At 44.1% G+C, this 16,025-nt stretch overlaps 1 protein-coding gene across 3 annotated transcripts in view; it reads right to left on the bottom strand.

Moving 5' to 3' along the window:
• The window catches only part of ROR1 (receptor tyrosine kinase like orphan receptor 1), a 220,298-nt gene that overhangs the window by 35,355 nt on the left and 168,918 nt on the right, over positions 1-16,025 (bottom strand). For all 3 annotated transcript variants that reach the window (XM_040407574.1, XM_040407575.1, XM_040407573.1), the window contains 2 exons: positions 11,638-11,925; positions 11,505-11,535 (listed from right to left, as the gene is read on the bottom strand). In XM_040407574.1, coding sequence (XP_040263508.1) covers positions 11,505-11,535; positions 11,638-11,925 — 319 coding nt within the window. The remainder of the gene's footprint in view (positions 1-11,504; positions 11,536-11,637; positions 11,926-16,025) is intronic.

Here is a 16,025-nt window from a genome sequence, read left to right on the forward strand (position 1 = left end):
AGGTACTTATACACCTGGCTGGTGGCTCCAGATCTCCTCAGGACGGTGATACAGTTGAATAATACTGCAGCGGGCATGGAGTATTTTGGGCTGCACTGTGGTATTTGGTTCTGCTAGGGCGGTATTTTGAGCTGTTCTACAGTATAGCTGGCCCCACCTACTGATGTTGTCTCTATCTCTTTGTAGTGGGTGTAATGATAGGGAATGGCAATCGAGTCGCCCCCCATCATTGAAGCTCTCACATGCCACGTTCATCACTGATCGCGGCATCTGAAGCTACCTTTTAGGGGTTAATCAGGGTAAAAAAAAATACATACTTACCTTATCCGTTTGCTAGTGGAGAGGCAGTTGCGACCATCTTGATTGAAGACACTGTGCAAAATCTTCCGTGATGACCTCAGATTTCAAACGTTATCTTCAATAAAGAAGGCCGCAACGGCCTCTCCACTAGCAAATGGATGACGAGAGTATGTTTTTTTTTTTTTTTTTACCGCCATTTCCGGAAAATTTGATTCAATACCACGAAATGTGAGGAAATTCGGCCTCACAGCGTATCGAATTTTTCCTGAAATTTGAATTGAAGTCAATTCGTTTGGCTTCGACTTGCTCAACACTACTGGTTACACACCTGACTGGCGTCTGTAATAGATCATTGCGTGCTTTTGTGGATTTGGACGTTGTTTTTTAAAGATTTAGTAAAAAGTACATTTTAGTCAAAGTATTTTGCCGTGATACAGTGTATCATGGCTGCATCAGGTGTATCATCATCCAATTCCGAGGAGGCAATTGATACATGCCGGTGACTGGATTTAGAAGCCATGTTTGAGCGCAAATCCGGTTCTTCATCTTGATCTGGACCGCAAAATGTACACACGAGAGAGGCTGTGAGCCCCATGAATGAAGACATGTTCTAGTGCTGGCCGCACTGTGGTGGAGATGTAATGTTTTATGCCTCGTGTAACATATGTGGATGTCGGTTTCTTTACTTCTTGTGCTTTTTGTCTCTGGGATATTGGTGCGAATCCAAATGCTGATCCGTAAATGAGCTCCTGGAGATGGGTTTATCTCAGAGATTTCCCTGTCCTGCTCTATGTCTTTCTAGCTTTGTATCACATTTCTGGATGTTTTCATCCTGCACGGTGGAGGAAGAAGATTGCTGGAATTCCTGACTTGTTGCATGGACAAAGAGACGTTACCGCTGAACCGAAAATCATTCCGCTGGTTTCTTCTCTGGCATCTACAAGGTTATTTTAAGCCAATGCAAAGAAAGGAATCCAAAGAGATGTGACTACTGGGGAAGGAGGTGCTAAGAAGGGCATCCAACAGAGAGAGATATGGCTTCCAAGAACAGTTATTCGATTCCATGTCTTCATGGGTGGTTTAGACCTTTGAGATGGGGTCACAGACAAGCAAGGACCAGGTCTTCCGGTATGGCTTGAGTTTGCACAAGGACAGCGTCCAGTTTACATTTTGCTAAGTTCTCTCTTAGTCATGCATGTAAGCTCAATGTTGAAGGGGTTCATTAGACTAGAAAATGATGGCCTATTCTTAAGACAGGCCATCAATATAAGACTAGTCTGGATCTGACTCTCGACGCCTCTGTTGATCAGCTGATTAGAGGAGCTGTGGTATTGCGGAAAAGGCAGACATTTGAGACCCCCATAAATTGAACAGCACAAAGATCCTCCTCTTCCTGGGGAACCAAGTAGGTCCATGTCTCATGGGCAGCATGTGATCCCTTATTTCCCCTGTGGTGGCGCTGCAGGGGAACTGGAGACTTGCTGTTCGCTCCCCCTGCAGATTACAGCTATTTGTTTAGGGCTCCATCGATGGACGTCCTGTCATCGGCTTCTTTTTTTGTGAAGCCAAAATATCATGTAACAAAAATAACAGCCCCTTTATATATTTAAGGATGAGCACTTGAGGAACACCTCCTGCTTAAAGGGGTTGTCCACGGTAGATAACCCAATTTTATAAAATCAGTTAGGGAATTCTGGGTTAAAGGAGGGTGTCCTCTGTTTAGGATCCTCATTTTTGACCAGATTGTAGAGCATTTATGAAGAGCATCTCTTTCTCTGGAGGACCCCTCCTGTCCTATATTACACAGACAATCCATTGATATGAACGGACATTGTGTAATACTTCCTTTACTCTTTGGGGGCGCTGCAGGGAAACTCACTTACTGGCAGGTTTCTCCATTTTTTCTTATTTTGTGATCAGCTTATTTTCAAAAGACCCTTCTACAGATGCAGTCCGTGTGCCATCTGCATTTTTTCTTTTTTTTTGCACACCCATTGACCTCAATGGGTCCGTGGTCCGTATTTTGCAGACACAGAGGAAATTTATCATGAGGGGAAAATATGAAGTCAGTTTTGCTGACATTTATCAAATGTCTTCTGTTACTTGATAACTTTGTCTTATCCTTAGGCTAAGTTCACATGAACGTGTGTGATCCGTGGCCGTATTGCGGCACGCAAATCGCGGGCCGCAATACACGGCCACAGTTCCGTGTGAATTCCGCATCACGGATGCGGACCCATTCACTTCAATGGGTCTGCAAATCCGGAATCGCGAAACGGCCGCACGGGACGGGACCCCTCGGAAGCACTACGGAGTGCCTCCGTGGGGTTACGTCCCGTACTTCCATTCCGCAAAAAGATAGAACAAGTCCTATCTTTTAGCGGAACGGCCGGATCGCGGACCCATTAAAGTGAATGGGTCCGCGATCCGATGCGGCAGACCTACGGCCGGCGATCGTGCATTGCGGCCCGCTATTTGCGGGCCGCAGCACAGGCACGTGTCACACACGTTCGTGTGAACTCGGCCTTAGACCTAAGACTTTTGTCTAGAGAAGCTACTCCAGTTTTCCTACTCCACCTCCTACTGGAGTGAGATTGCCACTTTTTTGCGACTTAAAAAAAAAAAAAAAGTCTCAGTAATAAATCTGGAGTGAATCTCTTTAACATAGCTAAAACTAACCACACCCACTTTTCCAGCCAAATTACAAAACTGGAGTGAGTAGTGTAAAAATGCAAAAAGTTGCAGAATTTTTAGCAAGTAAGTGCAAAAAGTCACAAAAGCTCTATTTTTGCAACTTTTTGATGCCAGAATTTTGAAGTGAAGGTATGATAAATCAGGGCCATAGTCTATCTTTTTGTACAATGGACATACGGATGCGGAGAACACGCATACAGTATTATCCACAACGTGCTTTCTGCATCTGTATGTCTGTTCTGCAAAACGGTAGAAAATGCCCTATACCTGGCCCCAAAATGCGGACCACAGACCTATTGAAGGCCGCAAAAAATGCCCATGCAACACGGACGGTATCCGTATTTTCCAGGTCCGCAATTTGCGGACCACAAAATGCATACGGTCGTGTGCATGAGCCATGAGGTCTAACAAGTAGGGATTTTCCAAAGAGGAGAACTTCTTTAATACAGAAACCACCGCTGCCCCAGGGGCCAAACAACGACCTCCATTCTCAATAAGGAGGGCACCGAGTCGTCGATGAGCATGTAATGTGGTTCAATGTAAACACGAGCGTATATGTGAAAATGATTTTGCACGACCACAGACAAAACCACATCCCTCCCGTTGTTAACAAGATCAATAAAACCAAGGTGGTTTAAACACCATTTATCCAGAAGGTAATGGAGGCGACTGCATTAAGCGCTCCGTCCTCTGCATGGTTTTAATTATAGAGGTATATTATGTAACACCTCGTAATTGCCTTTTTTTGGACCTCAATTTTTTTTTTTATAATATGATGGGACAATTGGTTACTTTTACCATTTCCAACTATTATAACCTTAGAGGGTAAATTATATTGTCAGGCACTTTAAGGGCTTTTTAAATGCTTTATAACGCACAGCCGCAGAGGAAAGTATATTGGTCTAGCAGAAATTTTACGACCCCATTTAATGTTTTTATTAGGTCAGATAAACATGTTCCCCGGGCCGCTGGGACTGATACAAAGGTCCCTGCGCCGTGATTGACAAGTCTCTACAACAATGGCCTGCATTGTCACGCCAGCACGCCCATTGTTCTCCTCGGTCCCCTATTATGTTTCGCGGTGCCCAGGTGGTCCTGGAAGCACAAACACCATCCTGATTAATGACATCTGAAAGAAGCTACAATTTCCAAAGCACTAATCCTCAAGGAAGGAAAGAAAGGAATAGAAATGAGTCTTTCGGAAGTTCACACCAAGACCACAGTAAATCGGAGGCAATGAAAATATTTTTGAATTTTTTTGAATATCTTTGTACTGGAAAAAATGTGGCATTCCAGTAATTGAAGGATATTGATTGATGATTGGTGCGGGTTTGACTGCTGGGGCTTCAAGTGGCTTCTGTCCAAGTGCTGTGCCCCGTTCAAGTAGATAGGGCTGCAATATCTGTCCCTTGGGTCCACAAGTGATTAAAATACCCTATTTAAAAATAATTTCTAGATCCTTTTTTAAAAAAAGCTCATCAATAACTATTAACCTTTGATTGGTCCCATGGGCAACTGTCCGTGCTTCTCATTCCTATTTCCGCAGGATGCAGAAAACAGACTGAGGGCCGCTCTTCGGCTCTTGTCTGCATTTGACTGCTCATGTCTAATATTTTTATTATATTGCTTTAACAGCCTCTGTGGCCAAATGCAGCACTGCACGTGAAATAAAAAGTACGAATTCAATACTTTGCAAGGAAAACTGTTTTGGGAATCTTTCACTAAAACTGAATAACAGCAACCTGTGGTGTCTGTATATAACTGTATGCGGGTGGCATGAGCAGCATGTACAGTATATAGTGCAAACTGTGAACGGCACCTGATCAAGGACTGATCAGCCTTTACATTTCCATGTTGCACATGAGGGGGATCTGATGGCACTGTGCGGGAGCTTATGGAACTGGGGGAGCTAATCGCATTTGGGGGCTGATGGAACTGGGGGAGCTGAGGGTATTAAGGTAGCTGGTGGCATGGGGGAGCTGATGGCACAGAGGGCTGATGGCACTGGGGGGGAGCTGATGGCACTAGAGGGGAGCTGATGGCACTGGGGGAGCTGATGGCACAGAGGGCTGATGGCACTGGGGGGGAGCTGATGGCACTGGGGGGAGCTGATGGCACTAGAGGGGAGCTGATGGCACTGGGGGAGCTCATGGCATGTGGGGGTGATGGCACTGGGCGGGAGCTGATGGCACTGGGGGGGAGCTCATGGCACTGGGGGAGCTCATGGCATGTGGGGGTGATGGCACTGGGCGGGAGCTGATGGCACATGGGGGGGAGCTGATGGCACTGTGCGGGAGCTGATGGCACATGGGGGGGAGCTGATGGCACTGTGCGGGAGCTGATGGCACATGGGGGGGAGCTGATGGCACATGGGGGGAGCTGATGGCACTGGGGAGGAGCTGATGGCACATGGGGGGGGGAGCTGATGGCACTGAGGAGGCAGCTGATGGCACTGGGGGGGAGCTGATGGCACTGTGCGGGAGCTGATGGAACTGGGGGAGCTAATGGCACTGGGGGGACCTGATGGCATGGGGAGGGGATTGATGGCACGGGGGAGGAGACTGATGGCACTGAGGACTGATGACAGGGGGGGCTAAAGAGTTTTTATTAAAGAAAATGTTCTTTTAATTACTTTTTTTCTTATTAGAGTACTTGATTAATCGTTGGAGTCATTAGTAGAATACTTGATTACTAAAATGATCAATAGCTGCAGCCCTACCTACAACCACCGACTCATTGTACATGGCACATAATACAACGCAGGCTATGGCCACCTGTAGATTGTAAGCTCTAGCGGGCAGTGCCCTACGTCCCTGTGGCTCAATGCTTGCAGACATTAGAAGTAACAGGACGTAGCTTGAAGCCTCCAGGTGTAAAATCCTTACCAGGGACCCCAACCGCAGTATTGCTGCCAGGGCCCCTTGTGGCTCCTACCTCTGCGCCCCCTATAGCTCCAACGCTGAATAATAATAGCGCTAACAATGATAATAAATTGTAATACGGCTGAGCTGCTGACATCTGAGACAAGATAGAAGTCCTTGTCTGATCCCATTAAGTCGCTGCTTAGGTTCCATTAGCGAGAGGCCAAATATAGTAATTAAGTCTCATTCGGCTTGAAATGTAAACCATTCAGGAAGAATTCTCTGTCGCTGTTATTAATTATCTCCCGGCTATTTGCTCATCCACATCAGAAGAGTCCCGGTTATGCCCCCCCCATGCATGACCAAGCAGAGACAAATACAGATCAAACAGACTGAAGCCGCAGCCAAAAAACCCGCTCAGATATTCTCAAAATAAGCATGAGAAAAAAAATGTCATAAAACGGCAAGAAGGCCATAATAATGTACCACTAAACCCCCAGCGTGCGCTGACAAGTGCCTTCATGGGTTAATAAAACGCAATCAGTGTATAATGAAAAGTTCTGCAACTTTGTAATATACGTTCAGGGTCATCTACTAAACTGTCAGTCAGGGACTGGAGTCGGACGGCCGGTCAGGTGTGCACAGGGGCTAACAAAGACCCACATAAACCACTAGTCTTTGATGAAGGACCCCCGTTGTGTTTCAATCCTTCACCATTTTCAAGTTATCTGCTGCCTGTCACTGAATAGAAAGATTCATGTTTATCTACAGAGGCGAGCACATGGCTTGTCTCAGTGCGCCAGAGCTCTCTCTCCTAGCGGAGCTGGCCGCCTGGATACAAGCATGCTTCTTTTCACTGACAGCAAGCGAATGTCTTGTATGAAAAAGCTAAGTAAATTAGCAAAACGCAGAACTACAAAGAGAATGAAAGAAGTCATTTGACTGACAACTAAAATCCAGAATCAGATCTGTATGCAGATGATGTAGCTTATGTACTATGCAATGTATTGCAACCTGTAGCTTCCCAGCTTTTCTGATACTACTACTCTCAGCATGCACGTGCAGCTTCCAGAGGACCTGTAACCTCCCATGACTTGTCTGTTTTACCAAGTACTTGCATTCCCAATTAAATAACAACTCTGCTTTGTTCTATTCTTCTATTATACCTTCTAGAACAGGCATCCTCAAACTGCGGCCCTCCAGCTGTTGTAAAACTACAACTCCCACAATGCCTTGCTGTAGGCTGATACCTGTAGGCTGTTCGGGCATGCTGGGAGTAGTAGTTTTGCAACAGCTGGAGGGCCGCAGTTTGAGGATGCCTGTTCTAGAAGTTATACATTCGTTGCTAGCAGTTTGTAATAAAGGTCCAACTGGGTGTTACCAGTTGGGGGGGGGGGGGAGGGGCGTCCCTAACTCTGGTAGCACTCACTGGATAAGGTCAGACACTCCCCCAACTGTTAACACAAGGCTGCACCTTTATTTCAGACTGCTGGCAATTCACTTATAATTTCTAAAAGGAATAATAAAGGAACAGAACAACAGAGTCATAAGAATAGATTCTCCAAGACTGTTATTACATGGGGAATGTGAGTAGTCAATAAGACATGTCAGTAGAGGGGGCAGCTCCTCTTTAAAGCTGACTGACAGTCTCTGACTTGAACACTCATTCATTAACCTTGCCCTGGCAATCCCTGTGCATGCTGAGAGTTGTAGGTTCAGCTCATAGGTCTACAGCTAAGTGTTTGACTTCTTCTACCCAGCGGGAATTCTTAGACTTTTAATGGCCTTTAAAAATGGCGCCTGCTCAGAAGCTGAGTGGGTGACATAGCTGCCGGGTGCCTGCTGTTTCACACAGCAGACACCCTTAATCAATATCTGTGATCGGCGATAACGCTTATCATGGACATTCAATTCCTCAGATTCTGTGGTCAACTGCGATCATGGTACCTGAGAGGTCTTTCCCCAGAAGCGATGCTCTCCCGGGGCCCGAACGGCTCCTCAGCACTCTATCTCGGGATAGAGGGAGCTGTTCGATTTCTGTGGCAGCCTCAAGCCTTCTGAATGCTCCAAGGCCTCCCATAGGCTGCATTGATAATTCATTGCATTCTATGGGAATAGCAATCTTACATTTGCATATTAAAGACCCCAGGGGGGACTTAACAGAAAAGTGGCTGATTTGCCGTTTTTTCTTCAGTTCACCTGCCAAATTTTTTTAATAAGAAGTAATCAAAAAATCGTACGTACTCCAAAATGGTATCAATAAAATCTACAGATCACCCCACAAATGATGATCCCTCGCACAGCTCCGTAGATGTAGATATAAAAAAAGCTATGGAGTCAGAATTATGGCGATGCAAAGAAAAAAAAAATTCAAAAGTATTAAACTACAAGAAAAACTTATTGCACTGACCCAGAGAATGAAATTAACAGGTCAGTTTTACCACATAGGGAACACAGCAAAAAAGAAACCCAGAAACCTGTGGCAGAATTGTAAATTTTTTCCCAATTTGGAATTTTTTTCTAGCTTCCCATTATATTGTATGCAATATTAAATGGTGCCATTGGAAAGTGCAATTTATCCCGCAAAAAAATAAGCCGTCATTTGGCTATGTGAAGAGAAAAATAAGTAAAGAAAAGTAAGTAAAGTAAAAAAAAAAACGAAAATGGAAAATCGCAGGGTCTTGAAGGGGTTAAATGGAGTTGTAGAAGTTCCAGCAAGTGACTTATGAAACATCTGCAATGAGCTATTAGGGGTACTAAGCCCTGACACCCGGCAGAACGGCTTTCATGTGTTGCACATGTCAGTTTTAGCACTCCGGGCATCACTAGGAAACATAAAATCTGAAACATATATCCATATTTGTCAAAATCAAAATCGTACCCCCGTAGTGCCAGGGAAACTGGCAGGATATTAAAGAGAAAATATCTTGCAGCGTCGGCCGTTGGAGGCAGCGAGTTTGGCAGCTTTCAGTAACCACGTCAGGGATATTTTTGCTTTATTAAATGAAAGGGGAACTGGAGGGCAATGAAAGAATAGGGGGGGAGCTATGAAGCTGCAGGCTGGGGCTGGCGGGTAATGGCGCATAACCATGTGGGGGGCACCCGGGCTGATCTAGAATACAGTCACACAAAGCATCCAGCTGTAAGAGGCTGCAATATATAAATGTTTTCAAAAGTCCAAATCCGCATTTAACATTGCTCTATAGTGCCCCCTCTGGAACAAACTTTTACAAAACTTACAATGAGTAATTTGCCGATACTTTGTTTCACTTATCTTGAGTTTTATACTGATGAGGTATGCTGAGAGATGAGATTGGCAGGGGTCCGACGCCGGGCACCACTGATGATCAGCTGTTTGAGGAGGCCACATGGCTACGGTACTGCCGCCTCCTTGCTGCCTACCAAGCACAGCGCCATCTATTGGATTGTGGCTGTGCTAGGTATTGCAGCTCAGCACCTAGGGACTGGAACTGAGCTGCACCTAGGCTATGTGACTGATGAACGCGACGCCTAGGAAGAGGCTGCGGCAATCACTGATCGCCGGGGGCTGCTGGGAGTCAGGCCCACAACGATCTGTGGACAGGTCATCAATATCAAAATCTCGGACTCCCCAGTGTTTTATACTCCAGTCACATCCAAAGCTGCATTCAAAATGTCACTGGCTAATGACAGACAGATTTAAAGGGGTTGTCTCATCATGGACAATGGGGGCATATCGCTAGGATATGCCTCCATTGTCTTATAGGTGCTGGGACCAGCACCTACAGTATATCGAGAACGGAGCCCCGCAAGTGAAGGCGGGCACACTGCGCATGCGCAGCCGCCCTCCATTCGTTTTCTATGGGGCCGCTGGCTCAGCTATTTCCGTCGGCCCCAAAGAAATGAATGGGAGCGAGGGCCGAGCATGCGCAGTACGCGCCCATTCACTTTCTATGGGAGTCGGATTGGTGGTCGACAGACCAGAGTCCTCCAGCCACCACCTTGCGGGGCTCCGTTCTCGATATAGGTGTGAGTCCCAGCGGTAGGACCCGCACCTATCAGACAATGGGGGCATATCCTAGTGATATGCCCCCATTGTCCATGATGAGACAACCCCTTTAAGGCTCTCACACACACTGCCTCATGTCAATGTTGTATGGATCTGTATTTTTCCACGACCTGCTCCAGGCCCTCCATATATCCTTACATACAACCGGTAACAGTTCTAGCATGTTCCGTCATACGGTGAGACAGAGAGCTATTCTGCCCTTCATACTACAGGATGCTGGACTGAGGTTTGGGTAACAATTACATCTTCTACTAGGCACCACAGGAAGACACGACTGTCCAGACATTGAACAAGAAGGGGCTGCAGGGAGATGTGAAGTCAGCCTGAGAGCTAACAGAAAATCAGCAAACATTGTGGGCACAGTTTTAGATGTGATCGGAGTATAAGGCATGATGAAACCCACCATAGGATTCATTGGCATAATTATTAAACTTTTCATGTAGAAAATGGAAAAGTTTATGGAAGAGGATGTCCAAAGTGGAGTTTTCCTTTAAAGGAAATGCGTCACCAAAAATGTTTTCTGCCAGATACAACCAGATAGTGACACATCTTTCTAATCAGTTTTTATTTAATGATTACAGATTTTCTTTATAAATTCTATTTCCTGAACATGATTATGGGGGCGGCCATCTTGCCTGAACTGTTCTTAACCGCATTTAGAAGGCATTAAGAAAATTGCTTTACCGGCAGCCCCATGGTCCATAGACACAATGGACAGGAGGGGACCTCAATGACTTCTATGGGAGAGTTTTCTGGGCTCCGTGACCTGAGGTCATCGTACAAGGAAACAATAGATAAGCTCTGACAATCACCTATTGTGAATGGTGAATACTGTCTTATCCTTAATTCTAATTCTGCCTGTAATGATATCCCCCTCTGCGTATAGATAAGCAGATAACTGCAGTAAAGTGATCTGTACAGACCAAGAAGTGGCGACTATTATTAGGCTTAGTGGTCACTGCGAAAACTGCAGGATTTTATTTTTTTTGTTTAAAGGGGTTGTTCGGGTTCAGAGCTGAACCCCGACATACCCTTATTTTCACCCAGGCAGCCCCCCTGAGTCTAGCATCGGAGCATCTCATGCTAAATCGCGCAGGGCACGGGCTCTTTTGTTTTCAATAACACACTGCCGGGCGGAAACTTCCGCCCGGCAGTGTGTTCGGTGACGTCACCGGCTCTGAGGGGCGGGCTTTAGCTCTGCCCTAGCCGTTTTACTGGCTAGGGCAGAGCTAAGTCCCGCCCATCAGTGCCGGTGACGTCACCGGGGTTCCTGGCAGCCCCCATCACCGGATCTCCAAAAAATGCCTTTGCTCTGCGCAATTTAGCACAGGGCAAAGGAGAGCATCGGAGCATGAACATGTCAGGGGGGCTGCCGGGGGGGAAATGGAGGGATGTCCGGGTTCAGCTCTGAACAAGAACAACCCCTTTAAATACAGATATTGACATGAAAAATAAATTTGAAAAAAAATCACCAAAAATTCTTTAAAAATATGTTAAACATAAAACATGCTTTAGACAATAGGTCATTTTCTGATGATACATTCCCTTTAAGTAACAGGATTCTATGTAACAAGTCAGAATTAAAAGAATGTGTTACTTACACAGAGCCAGGACTTGCTGTAGGAGGGGGACCTGGAAATGCAACGATAAGGAGTTTAATTAATCCAAATGATTACATAATTACATTAATGTTAAGACACAAAAATTGTTTCTGTTCTCTTCTCAAAAACTCACCAAATTTGACAAACAGGACCCCGGTGGTGGAGACAGTCTTCCTCCCATTCGTGGCCACACACTGGAAATATCCGGTATCGGTTGTGTCCAGGTTTCGTATCCGCAGCCTGGAGCCATAATTAGTGGCACGGAAGGATATCCTGCGGGGTTCTTGCACGACAGGAGCATCATTTTTCAACCATCGAATGGTAGGGGAAGGATTCCCTGACACCCTGCAGTGCAACTCTGCCGTCTGGCCCAGCGACGTTGTTATATTATTCATTGGTTCATCAAGCGTCAAATAAATATCTGTCAGGACAAACCAGAGGACAGGGAGTGTTACAAAAAGTTACATAGTTGCCTTGTGTAGAAACTGTTGACTGAATCCTATTGCACTTGTCCCACCCTCTTATACACACCTGTCAAAAGAGCTGTCAGCCTTTGAGCTGCAGTTTACATACAGATAGGATCTATATAAAAAGTTGAGATACTTTGTAAATACATTGTGTAACTTATTTTGAGTTATGGCTGTACTGAACTCCAGAGCTGCATTCACAATTCTGCCCGTTGCAATGGCAAACAGTCAGCAAGCTTCTTGTCACATACCCCTAATAGTTTAGCTATAATTTAGGGAAAATGTTTTGCTTTTTTTCATCAGATTTCTGTAGAGTATGAAATCTTTCTGCAGAACCTGCTGGTTCAGTGTCTTTACAAATTAACCCCCTGTTCATTTGCATTCCAATAACCTCTCGCCTATTTCCTTGCATTCTGGGAGGTGTTTTCCTAAGTAACCTACCACAAGGTAAATCATGATTAGAACAGACTCTGAACAAGCAGAGACATTTTTTTTAACCAAGTTAGAACATCAGTAACACTGGGTGTGAATATAAAACACAATGAAAGCAGATTTACAGTATTTTGAAAGTTGCTCAGCATTGTACATGGATAATATATAGCTATGAAATAAAAAAAAACTGTGATCACAGAACAATAAAGACTTCAATCTTGAGGAACACAGCGAAGAACCTGTAGATCATTAGGCTATGGACACCTTTAGGGGTATTTTTTATGATTGCATTTTACTCATTTTGGGCTAAAAAATTTTTTTTAATTGGTCTTTATTAAAATTCTTTAGCTATTTCTGAGATACAGGGGTAAAAAAATCAGTATGTTTGTATTTTAATCCTGTCATCTGACAGTTCATGTGTAGCTGTTATCTCTGATCTCCTGACCTCATAAACACTTATTTAAGCCATATTCGTATCAGTTTCAGAATTGAAATTTATCACTTTCTGTTTTCTTTTAATCCTGTCCTCTGACGGTTCATGTGTAGCGCTTATCTCTGATCTTCTGATCTCATAAACACTCATTATAGCTCAATTCTTAACACACTAATAAGAATATGGTTTAAATAAGTGTTTATGAGGTGAGGAGAGCAGAGATAAGAGCTACACATAAACTGACAGGTGACTGGATTCAAAGAAAACAGAAAGTGACAGCTTGCAAACCCATGAGCTCAGAATCAGCTGAACATTTTTTTGGGAAAAAAATAATTTTTAGCCCAACAAGAGTAAAATACAATTATTAAAAAAATACCCCCAAAAGTCTACATACGATGTTAACAACTTGAATTCTATACTGCCGTTCTCACAGGTGCCTTCTGTACAGATTCTTTTTCTCAGGGTCCCATATCTTCCTGTAGACCCTGCTGGTTCAATATCTTTATAAACCACGCTCAGCCCAGTTTTTATTCCAGTAGCCTTTGACCAATTGTGTTTCATTCTAGGACACCTACCAATATGTAAATCATGATTAGAACAGACACTGAAGAAGAAGGGTTTGCTTGGAGATTTTTAGCCTACAGCCAACCGGAAACCAGCAAAATTGTTTGCAGAACATTGTTGCTTGGTCTTAGAATATAGAATATGCAGTGTATATCTGTACAGTGAAAAACAATGGAACGGCAAAGGTAACTAACATCCTGCAACACGCACAGCGCGTAACCAACATGAGAATGTTACCTATTTTCTCAGTCTCTTATAGATTGTATTTGACCTGTTGTATCATATGGATACATTGTGTCAACATAGGAATGTTTCCCGTGCCAAAATAACACGCGGGATGACTAATAAAGCTATCCTTGTTTAATTCCTACTAGAAACTGTCTGTTTAACAGCATTCTTGGTTTTTGCCAAGACAAACACTTTGGACCAATCTCTAGATATGACATGGACATCAAAGCCAGGGGGATCACATAAAAACAGAAGCTTCCCAGAACCAGTCAAACAAAAACTTATTTTTCCCTTTCTTCTTGGCACTGTGGCCACATTGTTCAGCTGCCGGCACCATGTGCGTCTCTTTCATGTCAATCTCCAGCTATTCCTTAGGAAATGAATACTTTTGCTTTGGCTCGGGAGTGCACTGTAAAACGGTAATAATCCCCGATTTTGCCGTGATTGTCACCAGACCATCTTAAGAACCAGCCAAGACAGACGGCTTCGTCAGGAGGGCCCTGATGATGGGACCTGGCAGATTGAAGACTTATCCTGTAATTCTACAGTAATGAAAAGCCAGAATGTTCTTCTAATGATCCGCAATCTTTACTTAATTATCCGAAGACACTCAACACAAGCTCCGCCGTCTCCAAGTAATCTTATCAGGAGAACGGACAGGGAAGGGTGTCCAACAAATGAGTCAACCACTGCCAGGAGAACTCACCAAAGATGCCACACAAACAAATGCACTGTACCACAAAAGTAACCATAGTGGCTGCACCTGGGCCCCCAAAAATAATGGGAACAAAAAAGGGCCCATTGGAGACTGGTAACATAAATTGCACATGATGGGGGTCCTGTTAGATCTTCCATTAGATTCTCAACTCATTCAGTCCTGCATTGATGTAAAAAAGAGGGCAGAAGTATCGTAGATATATCCTCGTACATAGGAGCAGTATTATAGTAGTTATATTCTTGTACATAGGAGCAGTATTATAGTAGTTATATACTTGTACATAGGAGGCAGTATTATAGTAGTTATATTCTTGTACATAGGAGGCAGTATTATAGTAGTTATATTCTTGTACATAGGAGCAGTATTATAGTAGTTATATTCTTGTACATAGGAGGCAGTATTATAGTAGTTATATTCTTGTACATACAGGGAGTGCAGAATTATTAGGCAAGTTGTATTTTTGAGGATTAATTTTATTATTGAAGAACAACAACCATGTTCTCAATGAACCCAAAAAACTCATTAATATCAAAGCTGAATATTTTTGGAAGTAGTTTTTAGTTTGTTTTTTGTTTTAGCTATTTTAGGGGGATATCTGTGTGTGCAGGTGACTATTACTGTGCATAATTATTAGGCAACTTAACAAAAAACAAATATATACCCATTTCAATTATTTATTTTTACCAGTGAAACCAATATAGCATCTCAACATTCACAAATATACATTTCTGACATTCAAAAACAAAACAAAAACAAATCAGTGACCAATATAGCCACCTTTCTTTGCAAGGACACTCAAAAGCCTGCCATCCATGGATTCTGTCAGTGTTTTGATCTGTTCACCATCAACATTGTGTGCAGCAGCAACCACAGCCTCACAGACACTGTTCAGAGAGGTGTACTGTTTTCCCTCCTTGTAAATCTCACATTTGATGATGGACCACAGGTTCTCAATGGGGTTCAGATCAGGTGAACAAGGAGGCCATGTCATTAGATTTTCTTCTTTTATACCCTTTCTTGCCAGCCACGCTGTGGAGTACTTGGACGCGTGTGATGGAGCATTGTCCTGCATGAAAATCATGTTTTTCTTGAAGGATGCAGACTTCTTCCTGTACCACTGCTTGAAGAAGGTGTCTTCCAGAAACTGGCAGTAGGACTGGGAGTTGAGCTTGACTCCATCCTCAACCCGAAAAGGCCCCACAAGCTCATCTTTGATGATACCAGCCCAAACCAGTACTCCACCTCCACCTTGCTGGCGTCTGAGTCGGACTGGAGCTCTCTGCCCTTTACCAATCCAGCCACGGGCCCATCCATCTGGCCCATCAAGACTCACTCTCATTTCATCAGTCCATAAAACCTTAGAAAAATCAGTCTTGAGATATTTCTTGGCCCAGTCTTGACGTTTCAGCTTGTGTGTCTTGTTCAGTGGTGGTCGTCTTTCAGCCTTTCTTACCTTGGCCATGTCTCTGAGTATTGCACACCTTGTGCTTTTGGGCACTCCAGTGATGTTGCAGCTCTGAAATATGGCCAAACTGGTGGCAAGTGGCATCTTGGCAGCTGCACGCTTGACTTTTCTCAGTTCATGGGCAGTTATTTTGCGCCTTGGTTTTTCCACACGCTTCTTGCGACCCTGTTGACTATTTTGAATGAAACGCTTGATTGTTCGATAATCACGCTTC

The sequence above is a fragment of the Bufo bufo genome, chromosome 9, assembly GCF_905171765.1.
Source record: "Bufo bufo chromosome 9, aBufBuf1.1, whole genome shotgun sequence".
Lineage (NCBI taxonomy): Eukaryota > Metazoa > Chordata > Amphibia > Anura > Bufonidae > Bufo > Bufo bufo.